This window comes from Paroedura picta, chromosome 2 (genome assembly GCF_049243985.1).
Source record: "Paroedura picta isolate Pp20150507F chromosome 2, Ppicta_v3.0, whole genome shotgun sequence".
Taxonomy (NCBI): Eukaryota; Metazoa; Chordata; class Lepidosauria; order Squamata; family Gekkonidae; genus Paroedura; species Paroedura picta.
In genome coordinates, this window is record NC_135370.1 from 41294691 (window position 1) to 41322378 (window position 27688).

Consider the following 27688-nt stretch of genomic DNA (forward strand, 5'->3'; position numbering starts at 1 on the left):
ACCTTGGTGTTACTCAGCAAGGTGCCTACACCAGTGGTACGAATGAATTCGCAATCAATTCCCAGTAATTCGTCTCCACTTCCAAATCGCACCCTCTCCTCTCCAGACCCATGATCTGGCAGTGTGGCTGTTATATCTGTAGTTCCACCGAGGACCAAGCATGAACTCCGAGGCAGGATCATAAGCCTGAGTTGTAATTGACCAATGCACGGCTAGATCCCGTCTGCGGGATCCAGTCAATTTAAAGTGAAACTGACCAATAGTACACACTGGCGGGAAGATCTAGCATGCAGCTCAAGTATAGAAGCTGGGGTTGGTTGTGGGTTTCTTGCTTCAGTTCAAGACTTCTTGTACCATGCTGGGGTCCTAATAAAGAGCTCAAATCACTTCCAGAATCTGTGTCCACCTCTGAACCCACGGATTCAACACTGGCAACCCTCTGGACAGCTTTGTCTCTGGCCGGTTATAAAGCACCGACCCAAGCGCTGAGCACACAGGGGCGAATTCCACCCGGGAACAACCATTCTTGACAGAATCAGTCATCGTTGACACGTCTGTTCTTGATCCCCTGGATCCTTTGAATCCTGAAAAGAGTCTCAGTCAACACAAGAGGCTAAGAGCATCCGTGCCTGACCGAATACGTGTGATGATAAAAGGGGTGTGTGTGTGTGTGTGATGACACACAACAGGCATATCCATCTAAAAAAAATTCTCTGCTCTCATAAATAACTTGGAGTACAGCTTTGACTAGTCCGAGTCCTTGTGGCAACATCGGGCCTGTCACTCTTTTATTAGTTACATTTGCGCTTCTTGATGCTCCTTGAAAAGTCGGCTCTCTTCCCGGGGAGATGCCTGTCGGAAACGGCTTGGGCCCAAGCAGACGGACTGATGGGTCGATTCTGACAGTTCTGTTTTCGCCTCTGTAAGAGGGGGGAAGCGTTTTGTTCGCTCTCGCTCTTGAAATGTAGACCCGCCGTTGCTGACAACACAAATATCCCCAAGTATTTCATCTCTGAATGCGGCAAAGCCTCCGTACGTGTTCCCCTCCTGCTGGTGTAAAGGAACGGGAGTCTCCTTTAATTTCAGACATGCTTAATTTTTTAAGGAAGAAGAGCCGGGGCTCGGGAAGTTGTGTTACAAGCTCTCCTATTTGTATTATTTAATACATGCCTTTCGAAAGTCGAGAAATCCCAGCAAAACTATAAATATCGGTTTGGCAGCTACAAGAGAAACTACCTGCCCTTTCTGTCCCATGATAGTCAGCAAATCATGGGCCTGTTGTTTTAAAGAGAAAATGGATTTCTTCGGGAGACAAGGTAACGGCTTGTGAGGAGTGATCCCGAAACAGGAGGGCTTGGGCCTCTCGGTGGGTGGCTGGCCATGCGATCGGTCTGACATGGCGGATAAGGGGAAGCTCTGTTATGGGTCTGGGTTGCTGTTTGATGTTTTACTCTTTGTTTCTGAATTGTTTTGGGGTTTTGTTTTGTTTTGTTTTTGTAAACAGCCTCATGCCCACTTCAGAGAGAAAGAGCACGGTGTAAATTGTTAAATAAAAAAAGGAGGTGAGCCTGAGTGTCTGGTAAGTAAATTAATTTTGATACTGGTGTATTTTTCTCGGTCAAGAGACTGTGCATGGGAATAGAAAATCCTCACCTGGGGCAGGTTACACCCTTGTGACCAAAAGAAAGTGGGATGCCTTCTACCTCGGGCTGAAGGAAGTTCTTCCCATCTACGAAGGCTGCCTTGAATTTAAGTGAAGTGGTTTCAGGTGTTGCTTATTGGCGTGGTAGCACAACTGTATTCTGCACAATTGCACCACTTCTGGGGTTTTTTTTTTTTTGAAGCCTTAAGAATATTTCAGGGGTTTGTCACGGATAAATAAAGTTGAGAACGGCTGGTCTAAACTGGTGGTTTTAGGCCAGAGATCCACAAAAGCTCTGGAAACCATGCTCTTTCCCGAGGAGGAGGAGGGCCATAAAAGCTCCAAACTGACAGCAGAGGAGAGATGAGTTTCTGCATTTGCCCAACCACCAGGAAGGGACAAGAGCTGGGCAATAACATCTGTGAGACGGGCACTCCGTGTTGATTGGGAGAAGCAGGACCAGAATCCCTTGAGTCAGGAGTGGTTTAAGGGTTTGCGGGGCCCATAGCAACACCTCCAGTTTACGGATTTGCGGGGCCCTAGTACAATACAATTTTGGCGAGTGTACAATTTTGGTGAAAGCAGCCAGACTGGGAGCAGAGGGGCCCCCACAGTGGAAAGGGGCATTACTCCAACGGCCCTTCAATAGGGAAAAGCGGGGAGGAGAGAGGCTACAACCCTGAGCCATGAGGGGGAAGGCGTTATGTGGGGGCCCCTGGAATTGGGCCCAGAGCACGTGCTACATGGATAAACTGGCCCTGCCTTGAAGAAGAAGAAGAAGAGTTGGTTCTTATATGCTGCTTTTCTCTACCTGAGGGAGTCTCAAAGCGGCTTACAGTCGCCTTCCCTTTCCTCTCCCCACAACACACACCCTGTGAGGCCGAGAGAGCCCTGACATTACTGCTCGGTCAGGACAGCTTCATCAGTGCTGTGGCGAGCCCAAGGTCACCCAGCTGGCTGCATGTAGGGGAGCGGGGAATCATACCTGCCTTGCCAGATTAGAAATCCGCACTCCTAACCAGTTGCCAAACGCAAAATTGGGCAAGGGACCTCCAGCCAACTAGACCAGGTCCGGTTAAACACTCTGTTAACAGTGTTCAGGCCTCTGCTCAAGCGTTCCCCCAAGCCAAGTCATTCCTGCTGCTGTTTGAGCCGTGGGGTTTAAGGAGTACTTGTTCCCCTGCCCCCTCGGGAAGGATGCTGAGGAAACATCTGGCACTGTGAAGTTAGGCCCCTTAGAGTGTTTTCCTTTCTTTTCTCAGATCTGCCACAGTCCTTTGTGATATCGTATTTTCCCTTGTAGTGTGCTCCAGAATATAAAGCCGGGCTCTAGTGAATGAAATCCTCCCTTTTAAGAAAACAGATTGCATTTGAAGTGCCTCCCTAGGGGCCTAACTGCTCATTCGGGCTCACGGGCAGCGGGGAGGGGAGTGGGAGTGGGGGGCTCCACATTCTGCATATGCACAGAGAGCGTCGGCTTGTTTGTGTGTGAGACGCAGCCAACTGATGGGGAGCTCAGAGAGGGGCTTTCACAGCAAGCGAGAAGCAGAGGTGGTTTATTCATTTATTTTATTTTTCACATTTATATACCGCTCTCTTCCCTGCTTAGCTTCCAAGGTCTGGCAAGATCGGGCGATACCATGCCATCTTCCTGTGGTTGCTAGCCAGCTCTGGGTGGGGAAATACCTGGAGACTTTGAGGGTGGAGACAGGAGTGGGTGGGATTTGGGGCAGGGAAGGACCTCATTGTTATAATGCTCTGGAGTCTGCCCTCCAACGTGACCATACCCGGACAGGTGCCACCACTATATGCCAACCATAGGGACACCGACAGGTTACAGCACAAGCATCATCTTAAGATGGGGACATCTCCTTCTTTGTACTGGGATGTTCAGGAAAGGACTTAACACTAAACTATCCCAGCTTGGTTTAGTGGTTAGAGTAAGGGGAAGGTAAAGGTATCCCCTGTGCAAGCACCGAGTCATGTCTGACCCTTGGGGTGACACCCTCTAGCGTTTGCATGGCAGACTCAATACGGGGTGGTTTGCCAGTGCCTTCCCCAGTCATTACCGTTTACCCCCCCCCCCCAGCAGCAAGCTGGGTACTCATTTGACCGACCTCGGAAGAATGGAAGGCTGAGTCAACCTTGAGTCGGCTGCTGGGATTGAACTCCCAGCCTCATGGCAGAGCTTCAGACTGCATGTCTCCTGCCTTACCACTCTGCACCGCAAGAGACTCTTCAAGTGGTTAGAGTGGTGGCCACTAAACCGGAGAGCCAGGTTTGATTCCTCACATCTCCACATGCAGCTAATCACAGTCCTGATAGTGCTGTTCTCCCAGAGCAGTCCTGTCAGAGCTCTCTCACCCCCGTCTACCTCACAGGGTGTCTGTTGTGGGGCGAGGAAGGGAAGGTGATTGTAAGCTGCTTTGAGAGTCCTTTGGGAAGTGAAAAGTGGGGTATAAAGCCAACTCTTTTTCTTCTACAGTGTCTAAGGGAGGGGGCCAAATGGGTTAAACAGAGGCTTATTGTGCATTCATCTCTGTGATACATGTTATGTATCATCCCATCGAACTTTTAAAGCTTGATTTTAATTTCCTTGGCAGTGGGGCTCACATGGCTTGTGTTATAGCCACTTCCTGAAAATGGACTATCATCTCTTTAAAAACATGCCTTAAAACCTGGGTTTATAAAATTAAAGCTTTATTAGAGTCTTGGATAAAGCAAATACTCAAAGATGAATGCAATGCGTTATCTTTAATATTTGAAGCATATCATTTTAAAGATCTTTCCTCACTTTTTTACGCACCATCCTGGTTCCTTAAAATATCAAAGCATGGGTGGGATGACAAACGACTTCAAGATCTGAAAAGTTTGGGGTTCCCCCCCCCCAATGAAATCAGGGTCCCTACTCCATTCCAGAGAGCTTCTGAATGAACAGTTCACCTGATACTTGATTTTTTCAATGCCTAGAGCCAGCGTGGTGTAATGGTTAAAAATGGCAGATTCTGATCCGGAGAACCAGGTTTGATTCCCTGTCCTTCCACATGTACCCAGTTGGGTGACCCTGGGGCAGGTACAGTTCTCTCAGAGCTCTTTCCGCCTCACCCACCTCACAGGGTGCCTGTTGTGGAGAGAGGAAGGGAAGGTGATTATAAGCTGCTTTGAACTTCCTTCAGGTAGTGAAAAGTGTGGTATAAAAAACAGCTCTTCTTCTTCAACTCCATTCCTGCCTTACTTCTGAGCCCAGAAATATACACCTCTGAGTTTAGAGAGCGATCCAGGAATTTGCAGTGAAAGCAGAGTTAGCCCTTCTTAATCCACTGAAGAGAGCCTCTTGTGGCGCAGAGTAGTAAGGCAGCAGACATCCAGTCTGAAGCTCTGCCCATGAGCCTGGGAGTTCAATCCCAGCAGCCGGCTCAAGGTTGACTCAGCCTTCCATCCTTCCGAGGTCGGTAAAATGAGTACCCAGCTTGCCGCTGGGGGTAAACGGTAATGACTGGGGAAGGCACTGGCAAACTACCCCGTATTGAGTCTGCCATGAAAACACTAGAGGGCGTCACCCCAAGGGTCAGACATGACCTGGTGCTTGCACAGGGGATACCTTTACCTTTTACCTTTTGATCCACTGAAGTCAATTGGCCTCGAAGGGTATAAGTCTATTTAGCATTGACCTGCTTGTTAGGTGAATGATAATTCTTGCTTTCCTTCCAATGTGATCCTGGACTGGTTTAAACAAAAATTCCAGTTTTCAGTGATGCTCACTCTCAAGTAGAATGTGTAGGATAGCACCGTTAGAGAACTACCTCTATCCTTAAGTTCCTCAGCTGTTCCCAAGAGTGCAGAAGAGCATATTTCTTGCCTCTGGATCCAAACTTAAGAATCATAATTAAGAACAAAGTCCTATGCAGAGTTACTGATCTCTGTGGGGTTATACTGGTGGAATTCTGCATAGGATTGCACTATACATTTCTGGACCTGATCTCCCCCTCCCCCCTCGCACCCATAGTAGGCTCTGGGGGGAAATTAGAGAACGGGCCGAAGAAGAGGGGAAGTGATGACCATATCTTTGAAATGCAGCCATGGTGAGACAGGGGCAGGTCACATGACCTGATATACAACTGTGTATTTAAGCACAGCAGATGTGGTTCGATGAGATTTTGGACAATTTTGGAGATTTCAGACACCTCCAGGCTACATTTAGTATTCCAAGAAAGGAATGGACTACAAAGGCCATTATCCAGCGCAACAGAGAATAAATTAGGGCTTCTCCAGGTTTAAAGGGGGAATACTTTGGAAGGTCTGGGATAAATGTAAAAGGCATTTGTGGAAGGAGGACTACCTGCCATACTCGGCAGTAGCCAAAGGATCCTTCTCTACCTCTGGTTGCACGGAAGATCCAATCACAGGTGACGGCATGAAATTTGTCTCTTGTGGTTTTACCTTTTTCATCCTACTTGACATTTTTGAGGCTGCAGTGTATTACAGATTAGTAGTCCTTAGCAATGGACTGCAGAGATGAGATTTTAGTGTGATATGGTACTCAAGCTCAAAAAAAAAAGTGTGAAAATTGAAATGACAAGGTCAAGTTGATAGCTTGGTTGTAGAGGTTGCCAGGGTAGTTGCACTATGATTAGAAACAGACCAAATGGCATGAATATAATAAGAGCTGGCATTAACCTTCAACCATTCAAAAAAATAAACTTCAACCCACCTTAAGCTTCTAAAATAAGTCTACTACTTTATTGATCCATATATTTCTTCCTTGGTTTATTATAGTTCTGTGATGCTTTTGGTTTCTCAGTTTGGATGATGATGAGAAACAGCAATCAAGGAACCATGTGACATGGAGATGACTGAGGGGGGGATCTGATAACCATCTTCAAGTATTTAAAAGGCTAGCAAGTAGAGGATGGAGCATGATTGTTCTCTCTTGCCCTGGAGGGACGGACCAGAACCAATGGGATGAAATCAATGCAAAAGAAATTCCGTCTAAACATACGGAAGAAGTTCCTGACAGTTAGAGCGGTTTCTCAGTGGAACAGGCTTCCTCGAGAGGTGGTGGGTTCTCCATCTTTGGACATTTTTAACCAGAGGCGGGATAGCAATCTGACAGAGAGGCTGATTCTGTGAAGGCTCAAGGGGGTGGCAGGTTACAGTAGATGAGTGATAGGGTTGTGAGTGTCCTGCATAGTGCAGGGATTGGACTAGATCAGGGGTAGTCAACCTGTGTTCCTCCAGATGTTCATGGACTACAATTCCCATGAGCCCCTGCCAGCAAACGCTCGTGGAAATTGTAGTCCATGAACATCTGGACTACAGGTTGACTACTCCTGGACTAGAGAACTCATGAGGTCCCTTCCAACTCTATTATTCTATGATTATTCTATGATTCTATGACATGGAGACAATTCAGTCCAATGCAAGATTGCTGAATGTCACCAAGGGTAGCCTAGAGAAGATCTCCTCTGGGAATGCCATAACTTTTAGAGGTACAAGGACACAAGGGATGCTTGATTGCATTCCGTGCATTTTATCTTATTGCTCTGGTATTATACCAGAATAAACTACAACTACCATTACTACTTGCCAAGGATTCTAATTTTTATTGTCATCACAGGGGAGGGAGGAAAGACAGTATACTGGGGGGAAGGAAGGAAGGCCTGGGAGAAGGGAACAGGAAAGGTAGGAGCAGAGGCTGCCAAGGAGGGGGGGGGGAAGTAAGCAGGTGTGAGGACAGACTAAATGGGGATAGGCAGCAGGAATTGCTAAGGCTTCCCCCACATCCCTCCTTATTTAAAAATAATCTTCCTAAATTCAAAAACTCAGTGTAGGAAAAGAAACTCAGTTTCGCCTAGCAAAAAAGAAAAGTGAAGCGAAAATGCAGCCAAGTAGTGGCAAACGTCATGCAGGATCAGGTTATCGAGCTGTAATGTGAGGCTCGCAGGTTAGAGTGATTCTGTTCAAGGCTTAGTTCTCTACAGAGTAGTTAATGCTACAGCATTCAGGCATCAGTAGATATTGTGCCACTGAAAAAAAATTCACGACCCAGATTTTCCTGCTCTGTTTTGCTCATAAATCTGTCCCCTCATAGCATTCTCTATTGTCTGCAGAGGTTTGCCTTGGTGAGCTTTTTTTCATACTTCATTTTTAAAATGTGGCCTCAAAAACTTTGGATCATGCATGTGCAGGGAATTCCAGGCTTTCAAGAGCCAGCTTAGTGTAGTGGTTAAGAGCGGCAGCTTCTAATCTGGCAAGATGGGTTTGATTCCCGCTCTTCTTCCACATGCAGCCAGCTGGGTGACCTTGGGCTGGCCACAGCACTCAGAAAGCTGTTTTGACCGAGCAGTGATATCAGGGCTCTCAGCCTCACATACCTCACAGGGTGTCTGTTGTGGGGAGAGGAAAGGGAAGGCAAATGTAAGCCGCTTTGAGACTCCTTTCGGAAGAGAAAAAGCAGCATATAAGAATCAATTCTTCTTCTACTTCAGTAATATCAGGGCTCTGTCAGCCTCACCTCCCTCACAGGGTGTCTGTTGTGGGGAGAGGAAAGGGAAGGCGATTGTAAGCCACTTTGAGACTCCTGGTAGAGAAAAGTGGTATATAAAAACCCAGTATTCTTCTTTCAGGCTCATGAGGACCCTATTGTAATTGTAATTATGGCGAAGAAGAACAGTTAGCTTTTATACCCCACAACTGATGCCTGCGAGGTAGATGAGGCTGAGAGAGCTCTGAGAGAACTTGCTTTGTGACAACAGCACTATCAGGACTGTAACTAGCCTAAGGTCACCCACCTGGCTGCATGTGGAGGAGTGGGGAACCAAACTCGGCTTGCCAGATTAGAAGCTGCCGCTCTTAACCACTCCACCACGCTTACAATAGTGAATATGGAGAATAGGTTTCAGTCTCCTTTGCCCTCCTCTGTACATTCCACAGTGCTGATCAGAAGCACTACCTGGGAAAGCCAAATCCTACCTGGAAAACACAGGGCCTTTTCGCACGGGGATCTTTGTTGCAAATTGTTTGCGGAATGAAAAATCGCCATTTAAAATAGTGGAATTCGTCGTTATGCATACCTGCCTTTGTAGTGGAATCAGTTGCGTTTTTTAGCGTTTCCCACAGGCTTCCGGTCTCGGCAGAAATCGCTAGAAAGGAAGCGCTATTGCCGAGCTCATCCTGCCCCTGGCCGTCAAGCAGCCAATGGGCAGCCGTTAGCATGCTCCCAAACAGCCCCTTTCCCTTTAAGAAAGGTTAAAAAAAAAAAAAACAGACCCATAGCAACGAATCTAGGTAGATTCGTTGCAACGGAGAGACCCATCCAGCTGCCTAATGTGAGCTGTCGTTTGATTGTATGATCGTTGGCACGCTGCCTCGAGTGATAAAAAAAAAATCCCCCCCCCCCTCTCACGGGCCCGATTTTCGGCTGAATTAATGTGTAAAAAATAAAGGGACTTTATTTCAGCAAACGGGCTTTTATGTGGTTTGTGCTTAGTGACTAAAGGTGAAGGACTGAAGCCAGGGAAGCCTCTAAACAGAAAGAGGCTCGCTGGTGCGTTTATCCCCGCTCGCTCGGAGAAAAAAAAATGGCGATCGCTTCGCCGGAAGTTTGGAGGAGAGAGCCAGGGGGAGGGACTTTGAAGAACCCGCAACAATGGTAACGCACAGGTCTTTAGCGCTATTGTTGCAGATTGGTTGCAGGAGTGTATCGCTATCCGGAGGGTGAATCCACTTTTCTGGATTCCCCTGAAAGCGCTACAACGAAGCGCTTTTTGCGGGTCGGTTTCAGGATTGTTGCAGATTGTCTACGACGTCGTGTGTTATGGCAAATTAGTAGCGTTTCCAATTAGCATCCATTGTGCTATTTTGAAGCCGTGCGAAATGGCCCACAGAATTCCCTGTTGTCATATGATCCCAGGTCTCCACCATGTGAATCATCCCCATGAATTAGGGCACCATAGGACAACTCCCTGCCTCCACATGGCTATAGGACAGTGTACCTCGTGCACCAATTCATAGGAGGCAATGCGTGTATGCCCCTCCTTGCCACAAAACTGACTTCAGCTAGAAACGCCAAGCTTTTCCTCTCAAATTTCCCCTCAGAAACCACACAAAGAAAAGTAATTCTTAATGGCCCAGGATTCGCTGCACAGGCCTAAGTAGTTAGTTGACTTAGAGAGGAGCAAATCTGTTTAGGATTGCATTGCTAGGACCAATAATTGTGTGCTGATTATCCCCCCCCCCCCCCCGAGCCTAGTGCAGCAGCTGTTGCAGGCTTGCTTTGCAGGAAGAGAACAGGAAGTGGCAAGTAACAGGACAGACCAACCAGCATAATAGCAAGGCCGTTCACACCACAGAAATTTCATTTCTATTGAACAACATGAAAAACACATTGCAATAAATTGGCTCCCGGAAAAAAACAGGAGTGCGAGGGGGAATTTATGGGGAACTGTGGGTTGTTATTGACACTGTCTTTTATGACTTCAGGGAGTACAGAATCTTATCCATTTCCTGTTACATTGACTATGCGCCCTGTCCAGCCCTTCAGAGAGGGGCTGTGTCTCCGTGGTAGAGCGTCTGCTTTGCTTGCAGAAGGTCCCAAGTTCACCCTTTGGCATCTCCAGTTAAAAGGCTCAGGTGGTGGGTGATATGAAAGACCTCCTCGCCCTAGAATCCATTGCCAGACCTTGCTAGACCAATGGTCGGAATCAGTAGAAGGCAGCTCAAAAGGTTTGGGCAGAATTTTTAGACAGATCATAGAATCATAGAGTTGGAAGGGGCCATACAGGCCCTCTAGTCCAACCTCCTGCTCAACGCAGGATCAGCCCTAAGCATCCTAAAGATGTGAACACTAACTTTCTGGCTGCTAGGGATAGCCAGCTCTCTTTCCGCCGGCCATGCAAAAATTTAGAAATGTATTCACTGCACAGAATAGCCATCCTTTTAGGGAAACCATCTTATCTCCTGGTGTATATCGTTCAGTCCGCCATCTAATGACTTTCTTACTAAGCTGTTTGTTTTATATTGTCCATGAAGAGCTAGCTTTATTTCTCGGTGTTCGACTCTGCACGGCTCAGATTGTTGGCTATCTAGCAGGCCTAAAAATCTATTACCCTATTTTGCAAGCCCCAAGGAGAAAATAAACAAGAGTGACTAGGAACTAAGCCACCCTGAAGTATTGATCGGCTCGAAGGGTTCCTCAGCACAGCAGTCTATTCGCCATGACCTGTCCATTTGTGTGAACGCAGCCTTTCTGCCATGGTTGTCCCTCCCCCACAGTGAAATCGCCGACGTTCACCGTGGCACCATTATGCAAAGTGTGTCGCCCCAGCCACGTTAATGTTTTCGTGACACTAATGCGCATTTAAAAATAGTATTAGTTATTCAAAAATGTACAGTGATGACATAAATTATTTACAGAGCTCCAGCAAAATGCTGTGTACTCTGACACGATAATTGTATTGTTCTGTCACTTGCGTTGGCAATAAAAGCCTGTACTTATTTGCAAATTATTTTTATTGAACATGAGGGGTACAACATATCACAAAGACAAAAACACGCACAAAATGGTTCCTCTCTTTATCTGAAACTAGCTTCAAAGCCCGTTCCTAAGAACGGGCCTTGAAAGGGCCCCCTCCCCTGGCCCCCAGCCAGGTAGCTTAAGGTGGCTTTGGGCGGCAGCGCAAAGCCGGGTCAAGTGGGGCGGGCGGAGGCTGGCCAGCTCACTAGCAGGCCCAAGACAGAGCTCCTTAGCAGGCAGTCAGCAGGCCGGGAGGCCCTCGTGAGCAGGCCCAGCCTAGCAGGCCAAGAGGCCTTCGTTAGCAAGCCCTCTACCACGACCCTTTGCCCAGGGTCTTCTCCCCTTACCTGCTGCTGGCTCCAGGTGCTGAGGCGTGTCTGAGAGCAAAGAGGCTAGAGTCCAGGGATAGAGGGCAGGAGCTGCAGGGGCTGGGCCAATCAGGGTGCAGCTAGCTGCACCCTGATTAGCCCTATTCCAACTTGGACAGCTGGACACATCCCCCCTCCCCCCAGGCTGTTTCACAAATATATAGAGGAACCATGGATAAGGATGTGCTTCTGAATAGAGCGGGCTCTCTCAGCCAGGGTTTTGTGAAACCCTGGGGTTTCTTGAGGGCCCTGGGAGGGTTTCCCGAAGGGGTGGGAGATTATTAATTAATTTTGTATATATTTTAAATTTTTGTTTTAGAATTTTATCAGGTGTTATGAAAATATATGGTCATGTCAACTCTCCCCCCTCCCAAAATGGCCAACGATGGGCCTGGAGGGGTGGGAACAGGAGGGGTCCTGGGTGGGCGTGTTCACAGCTCTGTTTCCCAACCATATTCTGCATAATCATTACCATTCTGGGGTTTCTCAAAGCCTGAGGAATGTTTCAAGGATTTCTCAATGGTAAAAAAGTTGAGAAAGGCTAGAGCAGAGTCAAAGAATAATTTTAAGGTGAGTTGAATGCTTGTGTAAATTTTGCTTCTTCCCTTTATCCAAGAAGCTCAGAGTGGCCAACATCCTATATTACGAATGTTTTTGTCCTACCTTTCCTTCAAGGAACTCAGGGCAGTGAACATCATTAAGGACGGACATGGACTGCAATTTTGAAGTTTGATTCATAGTTGATTCATAGTTCGTGGCTGAACCGCTAACCTCGCTATGAACTGATAGGCTGGTTCATGAACCAAGCTACTTTGTATTGGTTCGTGAGCCATTTAAGGTTTAAACCTCAGTGTTCTGCTCCCCATGAAATGTGTAAGGGAACAGAAAGCATGGGCTTAAATGGCCTGGAGCCCTTTTGCAGGAAGCAGGGGGTGAAATGACTTAGAGCCATTTAAACCGGACAGCTGAACAGTGGGGAGGTCCCTGCCACTCATCTGTTTGGTTTTAAATGGCAGCAGTGGAGAGGACCTGATGGATTTAAAGGATGCCTAAAATGCCACCAACTCGATATTGCGGGGGGGGGGGGATTCATGGAGTAGTTCAGCAGCAGAATTGGCTGCCTAAGGAGGTGGTGAGCTCCCCCTCACTTGCTGAATTCAAGCAGCCGCTGGACAGATACTTATCATGGATGCTTTAAGCTGATCCCGTATTGAGCAGGGGGGTTGGACTCAATGGTCTGTATGGCCCCTTCCAACTCTATGATACTATGAGAAGAAGACTCCTTCCATGATTGGAAAAGCTTCTTCCACCCATGGATGATTCCTTACAGCATTCTATGAGATTGGCTAACTGGCCCAATAAGTGAAGTGGGATTTGAATCCAGATTGCTCCCGCCATAGTCCAGTGCTCTAAAGGCTGTTCTAAGCCAGCTTTCACTTATTTTCCACACCATCAAAAAGCCAGACTTCTCAAAGACTAGAAAGCTAATAAAAGCTTCAATGGACTTATTTGCTGCAAGGCCCACCTGAGCACTTTCCCAGTTTATTGGCCAATCCATGTAGATTTGGGTCTTTCACCCATCCTGTTTGCCTGTAACCACCAGTCAATTTTGGGTATACAAACGGCTGTTGTGTTTGCAATTAGCTGCACAGCTTTGCTTTGATGATTCCTCTCACTGTGCTTGAGAGACATGAAGACCGCGCGTGGAAATAAAATTGCCTGGGTGGAAATCACCCCCCTTCAGCTTCAATTTGATCTAATTTGAAAACAAATCCAATCTCCCCCCCACACACACCCCGGATGGCAGACAAAGGAGAAAGGGGTATCTTATGCAGTTACATACATTATAACCATTGGGATTCACAAAGTGCAGCCAGTGGTCTCGATTATGTTTAAATGCAAGGGAAGTGGATTGGTGCTAGAGTGTCGCCCCGTAGTAAGATGCCGACAATGTCCTTCAGACAATCCTGAGACGGCATACAGAAAGAAAGGACAACTAGGCAGACTAGGACTGAATCGGCGGTTGTTTTCTGTCTCGCAAGATTAGTTTGAAAGTCAAGGTGAAATGCAGAGGAAAGGAGATGGAAGAGTAGGGTGGCGCCGGAAGAAAATGATTCTGGGGGTTAGTCCGTTCTGCTTAACTTTTTCTTTTCTTTTGCAGAGGGCGAATTGCATGGTGAAGTTTCAAGGACGTGTCATGGAAATTCGGCGCTTTTTCAAAGCCGCGGAAATTTCACCCTGGACCTTCTTCCCTCCCAGTTTAACAAACATCACCTAGGGTCGGTATAACATTAGTAGTAGTATTAGAAATTGCTGTCAAGGAGCAACGTACAGTGACCCCAGAGGGTTTTCAGGGCAAGAGAAGCTCAGAGGTGTTGTCAGTTGGCCACGCCTCCCTGCCACGCCCCTGGAAGTGAGATTTCACCAGAATTGACATCAGCGCAGGCAGGACGGAGGGGGGAGAGGCAGGATGCGGATTAAGGCCGGAGTAGGCATGCAGGCTCCACCCCTTCCCACCATGAGAGAACTCACTAATACTTGGGAGGGAGGAGGAGAAGCAGTGGAAGCGACTGGTTCCCTAACTTGTGTCCGAGTCCACTAAGGCTGTGGACCCCCTCCAGAGCTCCCGCAACCCCCTGGGGGTCCGTAGAACCATGGTTGAGAATCCCTGCTCCAGATCCAAATGTTACCAGGGAAATAGCTATACAAGGATACATCATGAAGATCAGTGTCTGGACTCCAGAAATCTAAACAAGATCTGATGGAATTTTCAAGATTTGATAGAATCTTTTGCTATTGACAATAGAAGCCATACACAGAGGCCCATCAAAACGGAAGCACTTGGGACATGTAATCTCACGGGGTTTGACATGTAGAAGGCATCCTCCCCATTATATCAAATTTGTAACAAGTGATCCCCCTCCCAGCGCTCCTTTTAAAACAGACCCTTGGAAACAAAGGGTCAGATGTAAAAGGCCAGATGTAAAACAATGCAGTAAACCACAGGGCTATACTGAGGGGGCTAGTTTCTTCCATAGCCTGTACAGGTTGTAGCCCCTTGACTGAAAAGACACCAGAAGTTTGTTTATTCCAAGTCTCAAGTGAAAACCTTGCCTCCCAGCCAAAGATCGCTCCTGTTTATCTTTTGAAATGTGTATTTGAAATCCACATAATCATTCTGGACATGAGTAAATACAAAAGAATGACAACGGTGCAAAAGATGCTTGCATACGTAAATGAAATCAGAAACAAAAAGGCATGCGCATCATCCTTCATCCTATTTTAAGGTGAAAGGATTCACTGCAGTTTTGAGATTCTCACCAAAGTGCTTTCAGAAAGATTCGACAGTCTCCTGCAAGCCACACCTGAGAGATTCAGGTATGTTTGGGGTGTGGCTATTTTATATAGGCCCAATTATGTGAAACCCACATGACCATACCAAAACTTTCCCAGTTGTGACTTCTGATAGCATGAGGGGTGAGTGCTTCTCTGAGCTGAGAAGAAATTCCCATGGAAATACATATATCAGAACTATGAACTATTAGATCTTGTTCAGAGGCCTTGTCAAAGAATCTCTCTTTTTGCCTGTTGTGGATTTTCCAGGTTGGGTGGCCAGGGCCTGGTAATTTTAGTCTCTGATGTTTCGCCAGTAACTGTGGCAGGCGTCATCAAAGGTAGGATATGGCAAGATGGCAAAATGTCATGTTGACATGGAATTGAGCAGAGTCAGAGATTCTAATCTTGTCTTGCCCTACTTCTGATGATACCAGCCACAGTGACTGGCAAATTATCAGGGACTAGAACTTTATAAGAGCCTCTTGTGGCGCAGAGTGGTAAGGCAGCAGACATGCAGTCTGAAAGCTCTGCCCATGAGGCTGGGAGTTCGATCCCAGCAGCCGGCTCAAGGTTGACTCAGCCTTCCATCCTTCCAAGGTCAGTAAAATGAGTACCCAGCTTGCTGGGGGGTAAACGGTAATGACTGGGGAAGGCACTGGCAAACCACCCCGTATTGAGTCTGCCATGAAAACGCTTGAGGGCGTCACCCCAAGGGTCAGACGTGACTCGGTGCTTGCACAGGGGATACCTTTACCTTTACCTTTACCTTTAGAACTATATGACCATGGCCATGCAGCCCAGAAAAAGCCAGTTGACTCTGGCCATGAAAGCCCTTCAGCAATCATTTATCACTCCTTTGCAAGGACCGGACATCAAGTCCACTGCTGAAAAAGCAAAAATTGTACATGTTTTGCAAATTTGAAAACTAAAGCAAATCAGGAAGCCTCCTGTTGGTGCAGCCAGTCTCTCCAACAAACCAGGGTCTGTGACAAATTAGCACTCTCTTCATGCAGTAAAGTCAGAGTAGTAAAGTCAAAACTTTTGCCCACCTGCCTCCATCCAACTTGTAATAAAATATTGCAAACAAAAGATTGCTGTAGCCTAATCTTCTGTGCTTTCTCTCACCTATCGAGACCTGGCTTGGTGCAGTGTTTAAAGAGTGCTGGACTCTAAGCTGGAGAACCAGGTTTGATTTCCCACTCTTCCAGCCGGGTGACCCTGGGTGAGTCACAGTTCTTTTAGAGCTGTTCTCACAAAGCAGTTCTCTTAGAGCTCTGTCAGCCCGGCAACCTCACAGGGTGTCTGTTGGTGGGGGGAGGAAGAGAAAAGTGCTTGTAAGCTGCTTTGGGACCTGTTTGGGTAATGAAAAGTGGGGTATTTAAAACCAGCTCTTCTTCTTCCTCGCTTTACATCCCACAATATCCTAGTCAGTAAGATGTGGGGCGAGGAAAAGAGAGAGAGAATTATACTCATCTCCAGAATGGAGATGTCTGATGCCATTATCCTAAAATTTACTCACGTGGGGCATTTCACAGCTTTTTAAAAAGTCTGGTTCTGGAGCACAGGCAAGCACACAAATCTTGCTTGTCAACAGATCCTCAGGCCACTTTGCCTCAAATTTGCAAATGTGTATATTTTAAAATCTAAGCAATGCCATTTAAAAAAAAAAAGCAACACCACCCAGCAGGGGGAAACTGCCTCTTCTTTCAAGCACAAGCATCCGTACCTAATTCCACCTAATGCCTTATCGGGGCTTGTGTCATTTCACTCTCTGTGATTCTGCCGGGGCCGCGCATCCTCGCACGCAGCCACCAAACCGTCAGAGTGGAAGAAAGTCAAACCAGAGATTATATTAGGCTGAGGCAAACGGTGTTCGCCTTTTATCGTCTTCATGTTTTATAATGAAGATACTTCATTGAAACAATGATGCATACTCCAACAGTTCCCCAGAGAGCTGTGAATCCTGTTTGGAGAGATTCATGAATATGTGCATTAGCACAATCCAACTGGAACTTGCCCTTAAAAACGCACCACGAGAGAAGCCGATCAGTTTTTGCTTATGTATATAATCAGGAGGTTATCATATTATCTCTCTCTCTCCGCAGGGAGAAGCAGATGCACAGGCTTCTCTCGCCCGCCGTAGCAGGAGTTCTGCCAAAGGAAAGGCATTCTCTGGCCGTCCTTCACCTCCCTCCTGTTTGGGGCTTAATATTCGAAACCCACCTTTCGAGAAAAGGACAGTGAGAAGGCAGAACTTGTTTCACTAAATAAGGCTGCCGTTTGCATGTGATTAGGCATAAGTTGAACCTTTTATTTTTTTTAAAGAACAACAACCCCCAAACCCCCGCATTAATTTAGCGGAGCCCATTAATAAGCCTGAAGTGAGTTCAAAGGCTCACTAGAGGTGACACAGAGAGAGGACAAACCTTCCACAGAACTTTTGCAAAGGTGTTCGCAAGGCTGTAGGTCCTGAAGACAAATGAGGGACATTGGGCTGCTCTCAAAGCAGGGTTTTATTTTAAGGGCTGAAGATAGGAAGAAATATTCTTCTGGGTAAGGTGTCCAGTTTTGGGCAAACAAAGGCTGATTGTCAGTAAGGAAGGCTCAAATAGATTTACAGATGTGTCCTTAGGAGGTATTGATGAAGAAGAAGAAAGGCTGGTTTTGATACCCCGCTTTTCACTGTCCAAAGGAGTTTCAAAGGGGCTTACAATCACCTTCCCTTTCCTCTCCCCACAACAGACATCCTGTGAGGGAGGTGAGGCTGACAGAGCCCTGACAGGACTGCTTGGTCAGAACAGCACAATCACTATCACACAGCAGTATCAGGACTGTGACTAGCCCATGGTCACTCAGCTGGCTGCATGTGGAAGAGCAGGGAATCAAACCTCGCCAGTTTAGAAGCTGCCGGTCTTAACTACTACATCGGACTGCTGGTGTGGTGGTTTCAGCTCTCTGCAGTGGAAGCATTCAAGCCACTTTGCGCTAGGGGTGATGTTCTCGTTTTCACAAATCAGAGGAGCTCCAGGCAAGCACATTGGCTGGCAGCTGTGTAGGGCTGAAACTACCCCTTCCTGACAACCCAGAAGTCAGGTTGCCAACTCTGAGTTGGAAAATTCCTGGAGATTTCTTTTTTTTGGGGGGGGGGGTGGGAGCCTGGGGAGAACATGGTTTGGGGAAGGGAGAGACCTCAGCATCTATAATGCCATATGGAATGTCCTCTGAAACAGTGTGTTTCTCTGGGGGAACACATTTCTCTTGTGTGGAGATCAGGGATAATTCTGGGAGATTGACAGACCCCACCCGGAAGTTGGCAGGCTTATCCCCCAGAACTACTCTGGAAGACCACTTCCTCAGACCGTCAGCTTTCTGCCCTTGCTGTGGAAGCCATGGGTGCCAAAACGACTTATTTGGACTGGGGAGATGGCTGCTGCTTACCTTTGTGACCAGCCGATTCACACTGCGTTTCCTCCATGTAAATCCGTCTGTGGGAGTGATCTGCGGAGAGACAAAAAAGGGGCCAATTTGTATGTGTGAAACAAACAGAATGGGGAGGGGGGGGGAAGAGAATGACCGTGGGCTGTTATGCATATGGATAATTATTGGACTTGTCACTCCTATCAGATCTGTGATGCTCAATCAAATGAACAAGTCTCAGGGTAATGCTGTGAAAATGTATGCACAGCCGAGCCCCCTGGTTAACGCTTCAAAAATTTCACATTGGTGGGAGATCACTGAAAAAAATCCACCATCCTGGGCTGTAAATTGCCAGCCTTTTTCCACCATCTCTCCCCATTCCCCTCCCTTTTACATGTCCCATCCCGTGAGCCCCCAGTGAAGTCTTTTTCATGGACAAAGGTGAGTTCCTCTTCCCCTTTTCAGCAGTGGGAAAGCTGGCTGACACAAGCTCACTGATTTCCAAAATTATTTCAAGATAGCATGGCAAGTACTTCCTTAAAGATCCAACGCTGTATTCTAAACAGAGTTTATTGCTAATCAGGGTTCACAATTTTAATCGCCCAGGCCTCAGCGCAGGAAGCTTTGAAGTAACAAAGAAAAGAATTTTCAGGTGGGTAGCAGCTAAAAATGTTTGGGAGGGGGGGGGAGTGCAGTATTATCTTAAAAACCAATATTTCCCAGGGCATAAGCTTATGTGAGTCCAAGCTCATTTTGTTAAATGCAAAAAAGAATGAAGATCCATCAGGCTTTACTTCCAGGTCAGAAGGTGGGTGGGTTGTTAGCAAAATGAGCCAGTTGGGGTCAGGATGCAGAGGTACAATGCAAAAAGCAATCAGATTGGTTAGAGCAAAGAAATATGCCCAGAGATGGGAGATCCAGAAAATTAACATTTGAGAAAAGAATCTTATGTCCTTATTTATCTGTGGGGCCCCATTGTCCTGAACTTGTCAATGAATTCTCATTCCACAGTGTCACGTTGGAATCTCCCTTTGAAGCTTCTCTGTAGGTATACTGTCATTTTTAGGTCCAAAGAGGAGAAAGAGAATGACATCGAGTATTTGCTGGTACTGCAAATGAGGAAATACAACCAGTTTCAGGGATCAGGCCTGAGCACTTTTGGGTCAAAAGACATGAATTCTGGCCTGGGTTACGCTTCAGCTGTTCTCACATTAAGTATTAAAAACTGGGCATATCAAGGAATTTCTCATCTCCTCTTGCAGGGTAGGTATCCTGCAACAAGAAGACCTTTCTGCTTAAAATTGGTCAGGTTTGTGCTTATCTGCATTCAAAGAGCAAATAAGATATATTGGGAAAGCACAATTATACCCTCTAATGTGGATTTAATCACATAATTGTGTGGTAGATTTAGCCTCAAATTGCACAATAAACTGAACATGCCCATTTGGCAAATTCTCACTTAGCAATCCTTAAACTAGAGAGATTTTTTTTGAAAAAGAAGAGCAAAATACCGACAAATGTGGAAATATCGACCTCAAAGAACACATTTTGCTGGAGCAGTGTCCAGTCGTCACCCCCAAGAAGGGTCTTGCTCGCCTTTTCCATGTTTTGCAGTTCTCTCCTTTTCTTGATGAGCAGTTTCGATGCCATTGACAAACAATTAAAATCCCCTCCTCTAATTAGCTGTGCAGTAATGTTCACCCGCACCCGAGCAAATTCAGATATCGCCAGCCTTTGCACACATGTTGGAAATCAGAGTGCCAATTGACAGCCTCTTCCAAACTGCTTATTGCTGTTGACTTTTCAGGGTTTTTAAAACTGCTGGCATCACTCCACCACACCATTCCTGTGCATATGTGTGAAATGCCATCAAGTTGATGTTGACTTATGGTCACCTCATAGGATTTTCAAGGTGGAACACAGAGGTGGTTTGCCATTGCCGCCCTCTGTGTAGGGACCCTGGTCTTCCTTGGTGGTCTCCGATCTAAGTACTGCTAAGGGCTGCTGAGCCTCTGCTTAGTTGCTGCGTTCTGGGATAGAATTAGCCCTGGCCATCCAGTTCAGGGCTGCCCCAGCCAGGCAATATTCCTGGTGCTTTGGTGAAACCAAACGAAGCAAACCACCCATACTTCCCTGTGCAAGCAGACGTAGAAAGAAACACAATGAGGCCACCCAGTAGAATGTTGTTTCAGTCAAGTCCTTTACCCCGTAATCGGCCCAAAGGCACACAGCTAAAATTGTTATTGAAACTTACTACTTAAGTGCCTCTATGTGCTTTGGCTGTCTGTCCATGATTTCTGTTTGGTCTCGGAATCTGATAAATATCTTCATTACTTTGCTTACTAATTTAGCGTCTACTTATAAGTATGGACTGGGAATTCCCATTTCATTATGTCTGAGGAAGTGTGCATGCACACAAAAGCTCACGCCTAGAATAAAACTTGGTTGGTCTTAAACTCGCTGCTGGACTTAAATTTTTTCCTGCTGCTTCAGACCAACACGGCTGTCCTAAGGACCATTTAAAAACTTTAAGTGATGACCATCCAAAAGTCAGCAACCAAAATTGCAAAAACCCAAACTGCCATGTCCTGGTCCTGTAGAATTAGCTTTCCTATCTGGCCCTGCTGGTGTCAGCCTCCTGATGACACCTGGGGTTGGGTCACTGTGTGACACAGAACACTGGATGGGATGGGCCATTGGCCTGTTCCAACATGGCTTCTCTTACGTTCTCTCATGTCCAGGTTTGAGGCTTCTCCACACAGTCTTTGAGAAAGGACCTCTGGGAATTAATGTCGCCTCTGATCACTTCAGGGATCAAGGGAAGTCCGCCTGAGGGTTGTGCAGGACGCCTACTGCTTACCCAGTGTCCTTATTCGTCTGTTGAGCCGATATTGCCACATACAAAACTCCCTCTGCCGCTCTTGAATTCCAAAAGTCTGCTTCATAAAGGGGAAAGGAGCCCCATCGTAGACGGAATAAGATTCCTTGTTTTGTTTCTGTTCACTCGCTACGGTGTGTCACATCCCGCTGTAGCATAAGCAGCTGCTGCCACATGTCATAGAGTAAGTGGCATCTGTAGACAGGCTGTCCCTCAAACGTGGCCCCCATCAAAACGGAGAACGCAGCTAAAGCGTTGCTGTCACGGCTGCTTTTCTTATTCATCGCAGAATAACAAGAGCACGTTGTAAAAATATTTATATTGTCACTCCCGGATGCTCTGGATGCTCAGTACGAGACATCACTAAAATACACAAGAGCCACAAGGCAATGGATTTGATTCTTCCTCTCGGGTACAATTTAAAGACGAAACAGGGCCCTGGGTTGCCTCTGGTGAATTCTAGGGGCTCCCAAAGAGGAGCTCCCAAATTCCATTATATCCTATGGGGCAGACTCTCCATTGGATATAATGGAGATGGGGCATCCTCTTCGGGAGCCCCTAGGATTGGACCCCCTGGTCCAATCTTTTTGAAATGTGGAGGGGAGTCAGGGAAGAGCCTCCTGGACATTCCTTGAGAGTTTGGAGGCTGTAACTTAAACCCTTATCCCCCAGGCACCGGGAAAGGCAGAAAAGCCAAAATTCCTATTAAGTCAATGGTTCCATTGACTTTAACGGGTGCCGAAGCATTCGGCCGTTTTTGCCGAAGCCAAATCGTTCCGGATCGGATCCTTAGTGTACAAGCCTAATATCAACCTCAAAAGACCAAAGATCTCACTTGGTATATGGCATCTTCATGTGTTCAAAGAAGGTACGTGTACTTAGTTAGCATACCACAGAATGTGCACATAGCCGCTATGCATGCATATGTGGCTTCCCAGTTTAAACTCATGTGCTCATGCCTGGACACTTGAAGCAGATAGGATAATATGTTGTAAGCACACTAATAAGTCTGTGGGTTCGGCAAACACAGGCGAAGTCATGTCCAACCCATCGCGGCCCCATGGACAATGATGCTCCAGGCCTTCCTGTCCTCTCCCATTCCTCGGAGTGCTTCAGCGACTCCATCCAGCCACCTCAGGCACAGTAGTTCTTCAAAAACACAGCTATTCAAACCAGCCAAACACCAACCAAACACTGAACTGTGGACAGGCACGGACTTATATACTGTTTGAGGAGCCCACCAAGAGCCCTTTGATTGGTCCATAAAGTTCAGAATTAAATGTCTATGACTGGTTATGTTTGTAAGCCTCCATCTGCCTGTTGGTTCATTCTAGCACAAAACTGTCCACATACATAACATACCCCAAAAAGGAATATCCTAATTGTACAGTTTTCCTCTATGCACGAAAGGAGGGTGAAGGCAAGTGGGGTTGGAAAGCAAGAGTCCTTTGTGGAAATGCATGGAAAGAATAGGCTGAAGTGACCGCAACAGAGTGCCCAAGCTAATCTGAGTCCCATCTTCTCCTCCTTCCCTCCCGCTAACGGAAACCAGAATACCAGAAAAGGTTATAGAATCCTAGAGTTGGAAGGGGCCATACAGGCCATCTAGTCCAACCCCCTGCTCAACGCAGGATCAGCCCTAAGCATCCTAAAGCATCCAAGGAAAGTGTGTATCCAACCTTTGCTTGAAGACTGCCAGTGAGGGGGAGCTCACCACCTCCTTAGGCAGCCTATTCCACTGCTGAACTACTCTGACTGTGAAAATTTTTTTCCTGATATCTAGCCTATATCGTTGTACTTGTAGTTTAAACCCATTACTGTGTGTCCTTTCCTCTGCAGCCAATGGGAACAGCATCCTGCCCTCCTCCAAATGACAACCTTTCAAATACATTGTTCATTCTCTTTACAGCTTTTCCTAATTGCAGTCATCTGCCACTCCCAGCATTCGCTGAGATTCCACCCGTCTCCTGCTAGTCTGGCCAGCCCAGCTGGAGAGAGAGGAAGGCTTGCATTACAGCATTGATGCCTTCATCTTCTTCAGGGGAAATTGCAGTAGTTTGCTCCAGCAGGAGTCTTGGGTTTGCTGCTCTTGCGTTAGAGTAGACCAGGGGTAGTCAAACTGTGGCCCTCCAGATGTCCATGGACTACAATTCCCAAGAGCCCCATGAGAATTGTAGTCCATGGACATCTGGAGGGCTGCAGTTTGACTACCCCTGGAGTAGACAGTTGTGTTGTTAGTATAGCAGACAAGAAGGAAGTAGGCAGGAATTTGGAATATTAATGTTCAGGCTACTTGCTAAAGAGTGGGGTGGGGTGGGGACAGACGCATGTAAATCAAAGCTGAATATAGTTGTATTAGAACACATTTCCTACTAGCGAATTATGAATCAGTGAACATCTACTGCAGAGGCTTGCTGATACACATCAATGGAGAATAATATCATCAATTTCTCCCCCATTATTCATACATTGTAGTACGATGTACAATTTAACATCTGATTCCTTAATGCCAAATACATTTACTGGGAGAGAATTTCCCACAGCCGCATTCAAATACAAGTGTTTGAAAAGGTTGAACTCAAATGCAAAATTCAAGAGTGTGTAAGCACACAGCTTTTATGACTCCTTAATTGTTATGGGTTTATTATGTTTTGTGGACTTTCTTGGGCCCAATGTCAAAGTTAGTCAGACCTTTATCTATAACCGTACTCTGAATTACTGCTTTATAACAACCCTCACTAGATATTCTAAACAGACTGAAGATAACATATTGGCGAGGGTAAGAAAGAAAGTTTGACCTACCGAATCTGTACCTTTCCCATCACTTTTAGAAATGTGATCTTTTTGTGTTTCTAAACTTGCTATTTTCCTGTCCAATTTCCATACTTTCCTTTATTCTGATATAGATTGAGAGTACTACCCTGGATCTTAGCCAAAAGGCTGAGAAACGAGAGTGCTAATTTTCAGTGTGAACAGAAATAACACCCAATGCAGTGCTGACTAAACAGAAGCTGCTTCAGTGATCTCTTCTGAGGAGTCTTCTTTCTGCGTTGAGCAGAAGGGCCCCAAAGAGCCAAGGGCATTCTCAGGGCGGGCTGAGAACCAGAGGAAGCCCTGGGGACCCTCAGGTTTCTTAATGGGCCTCATTGTCCTCTCTTGCTCCAAAAACAGAACAGCTTGGGGAAACAACGCCATGGGATATTCCTGGTGAATTCCTCTCTTCACATGGCAATTCTGTGTGCTGATGTTCTTTTCCTCCAAATGAAATGGAGATTATTTGCCATTGAGAAGAATAAGTTCTTGTGGGGATCCCTGTAAAGCATTAGTCAGTTCTGGGGAGCATTAGCCAGGTCCAGCCAATTTAGAATTCCTCATAAAATGCATCAAACATTAAATGTTGAACTTGGTGTTTAACCTGATAAAAAGAGGAGTTTTAGCAGGAAAAGTGGAGTGTGAAAATTTAGTTTTTTCTAAATATGATGTAAGAGAAATAATAACATAATGAATAGTTCATAGGGAGGGGATGATCTGTGATATTTATTTATTATATTTATAACCTGCCCTTCCTCAAAGGTTCAGGGTGGAATATATGGATTAAAAACATACAACTCAAATATATAGAATAGGAATTTAAGGAGTCTTAATATGAAAATTCTTAAAAATCTAAAAATTTAAACTAATTTACTTGAGGCCACCTTCTCCAGGGAGTGTGGGGGGAGGGTGTGGGGGGGCATGTAATATATGTTCTGAGATGGATTAATTTACAGATCAATCTTAAACAGGTCTACTCAGATTCCTACAAAAATCTATTCAGTGGGACTTAGTCTCAGGAACAAATCCTCAGAACAGCAGTATTCAGCAAAATTTATATATGCTGTTGAATTAGAGAATAAAAGTTATATGGTGCAAATACATTATGTCTTGGTCATTTTATGGACAGGTATTAAAAACATGAGAAATTGGCATTTTTGATTCTTAGGGATGCCCTATAAATTGACATTTTAAGTGAATTTTCAATAAAAATGAGTTTTATTCAGGATCTGAACATGTTCACTTTTCTGTTTGGAAGAAAGAGACATAATTTAAGGAATTAATTTGGGTTTTTTGTTGAAATCCTGTTGTGCCAACAAGAACTGATCTATTATTTATTTAAAATAGCTCAACCCTGCCTATCTATAATGATGGCTTATGACAACCCTCAAAATTGATACAATGCTAATGAACAGTATATAATAAAAAATTGCAAACAACAGTAAATGGCATAAATGACTACAATTGTCAAAAGAAACATACAAACTATGCAACTTAATACATTATATAGAGACTAAACCAGCACTATACAGTGAGATATAAACCAACTGAATATCAGCAATAGCATAATCCATCAGTTACAGCAAAGATGTAAAAAAGCCCAGTTAAAACTCTGAATAATAAAATCAATCAATAAAAATGATAATTTGATGTTGCAATAAAAGATATTTGCAGTGGTTTTAAATCCCTGTGTCAGACATAGTTTCTTCCCTACTTCACTCCCAATGAGTGAACTTCAGTGGCTGAAAATCCTAGGAAAATCCACGCAGTCAGAAATCTTGCGTAGCAGAAGTAATTTTAGTCTGTCGTAAGTGGCACCATTCGTATGATTTAATTTTCTAATTTTCTATCTTCCTTTCTGCTGCTTTTAAGAATGCCACGCTGTTGTGTATTTACTTTTCTCCCTAATGATAACTCATTGCAAGCATGGCTTTTAAACATTAATTACATCTACTTTCGTTTTCCTTTAAAAATAATTGTGCTATCACAACAGTTTTTAGGTTATGTAATTATCTGCATCTACTTCATGTATAAGTACTGGTAACAAAGAGTTTATTCTTTAAAAAAAAATAGAAATCCATCAGTGTTGAAAATTAAAGCTTTGTAACAATTCTGCCTACAAAACAGAAGAAGGAAGTTTGCCGGCATTGTATTTTATATAATGAAACAGCTGTGTGAAAGGAGTCAAGTTTCCAAGGAAATTTCTTCTGCTTTCACTATATTCTAAGTGCCCTCTACTGCCTAAAAGCTGCATGACATAGTTCTAAGAAATATACTAGTAAGCGCAAGAGGCATATTAAAGTTACACTTCTGTTATTCACATTTTGAATATGTGCGCCGAACAGCACCCAGAAAACAGCGACAGATGTTTTCTGTGATGTGGGTTTTAATGTTACACAGAACATCTGGCAGAGTTTCCACCCCTCCGTTTAGTCTAAGATTTGACAATTTCAGGCTCACCATCTGGCTATTCCGGCACAATTGGTGATTGCTTGTGTGTATGTGTAGACATTATGCTAGACTGGATCTAGATACCCTTTTTATACAATCTCACCCAAATTCCTTTCCTTATTGCAGCCTCCATCTTGCACGGCTTTTCTCAAGGAAGATCCCATGATCTTCAGCACGGCCCTTCCAGTGATCGAAGGAGTTCCCCCTTCTGCCCTTTTGACCAGTGGAAAAGCTGCCTGGATACAACCCATTAGCTGGTTTCCACACACAGCCTTTCAGAAGGCCAATGTAAGAAGAAGGAGAAGGAGGAGGAGGAGGAGGAGTTGGTTTTTATACCCAGCTTTTCACTGCCTGAAGGAGTCTCAAAGCAACTTACAATCACCTTCCCTTTCCCCACAACAGGAACCCTGTGAGGGAGGTGGGGCCGAAAGGGCTCTGATAGAGACTGCTCTGGAAGAGTAGCCCTATCAGGGCTGAGATGAGTCCAAGGTCACCCAGCTTGGCTGCATGTGGAGGAGTGAGGAATCAAACCCGGCTCACCAGATTAGAAGCCACTGCTCTTAACCACTACACCAAGCTGTACATTGGGAAGTAGCTCTTAAAGAGAGCAAGTAGATGACATTTCATCAGGGGGTTGCCAACTCAAAACATCTTGAGCACGTCTGTGCATGCATGTGTCACACAGTCCTCCTTTTGAAGAAGGCTTACACATGCTCATCTTCAGCAGGAACTCTACTGTTCAACAACAAGCAATGGTGGGAAATACTTCTCTAGCGCACAGGAAAACAAGGAACGTGATGCTCACCTGAGACCTGCTGGGTGACCTAGGGATAGTCCCAGTTCTCTCAGAGCTTTCTCAGCTGCAGCTCCCTCGCAGATAGTCTGTTATGGGGCGAGGAAGGGAATGTTTCTTCTCCACAACAACCATGTTCAACCTCCAAAGCAGCCATTCAAGGATGCCCTTTCTGCCTGGGGAGCTGATCTTTATAGTCTGGAGATGAGCAGCAATTCCAGCAATTCCAGGAGATCTCCAGGCCCCACCTGGAGGTTGGCTGCCCCTGATCTGAACATATTTCTTGAAGTTTGGAAGTGGGGCCTTAAATGTCTATAATGCCCCTGCAGCCACCTAGCACTACGTGACTTATTTCAGGTCAAGAAAACATTGCAGAGAAGAGGTAAGTTGGACAGATTGGTGTAGGTTCAAGTTCTGGAATTCCATACTACCTAGGTGTGCATAAACCTGATAGAGTCAAGACTGCTGTGCACAGAGA

At 45.7% G+C, this 27688-nt stretch overlaps 1 protein-coding gene across 1 annotated transcript in view; it reads right to left on the reverse strand.

Annotated features, from left to right (window-relative positions):
* Positions 1 to 795: 795 nt before the first annotated feature.
* LOC143828551 (uncharacterized) overlaps positions 796 to 27688 on the reverse strand; it is a 188354-nt gene continuing 161461 nt past the window's right edge. Inside the window, exons 2-3 of the mRNA XM_077318889.1 lie at positions 18299 to 18358; positions 796 to 1047 (exon numbers count right to left, since the gene is read on the reverse strand). Coding sequence (XP_077175004.1) covers positions 796 to 1047; positions 18299 to 18358 — 312 coding nt within the window. The remainder of the gene's footprint in view (positions 1048 to 18298; positions 18359 to 27688) is intronic.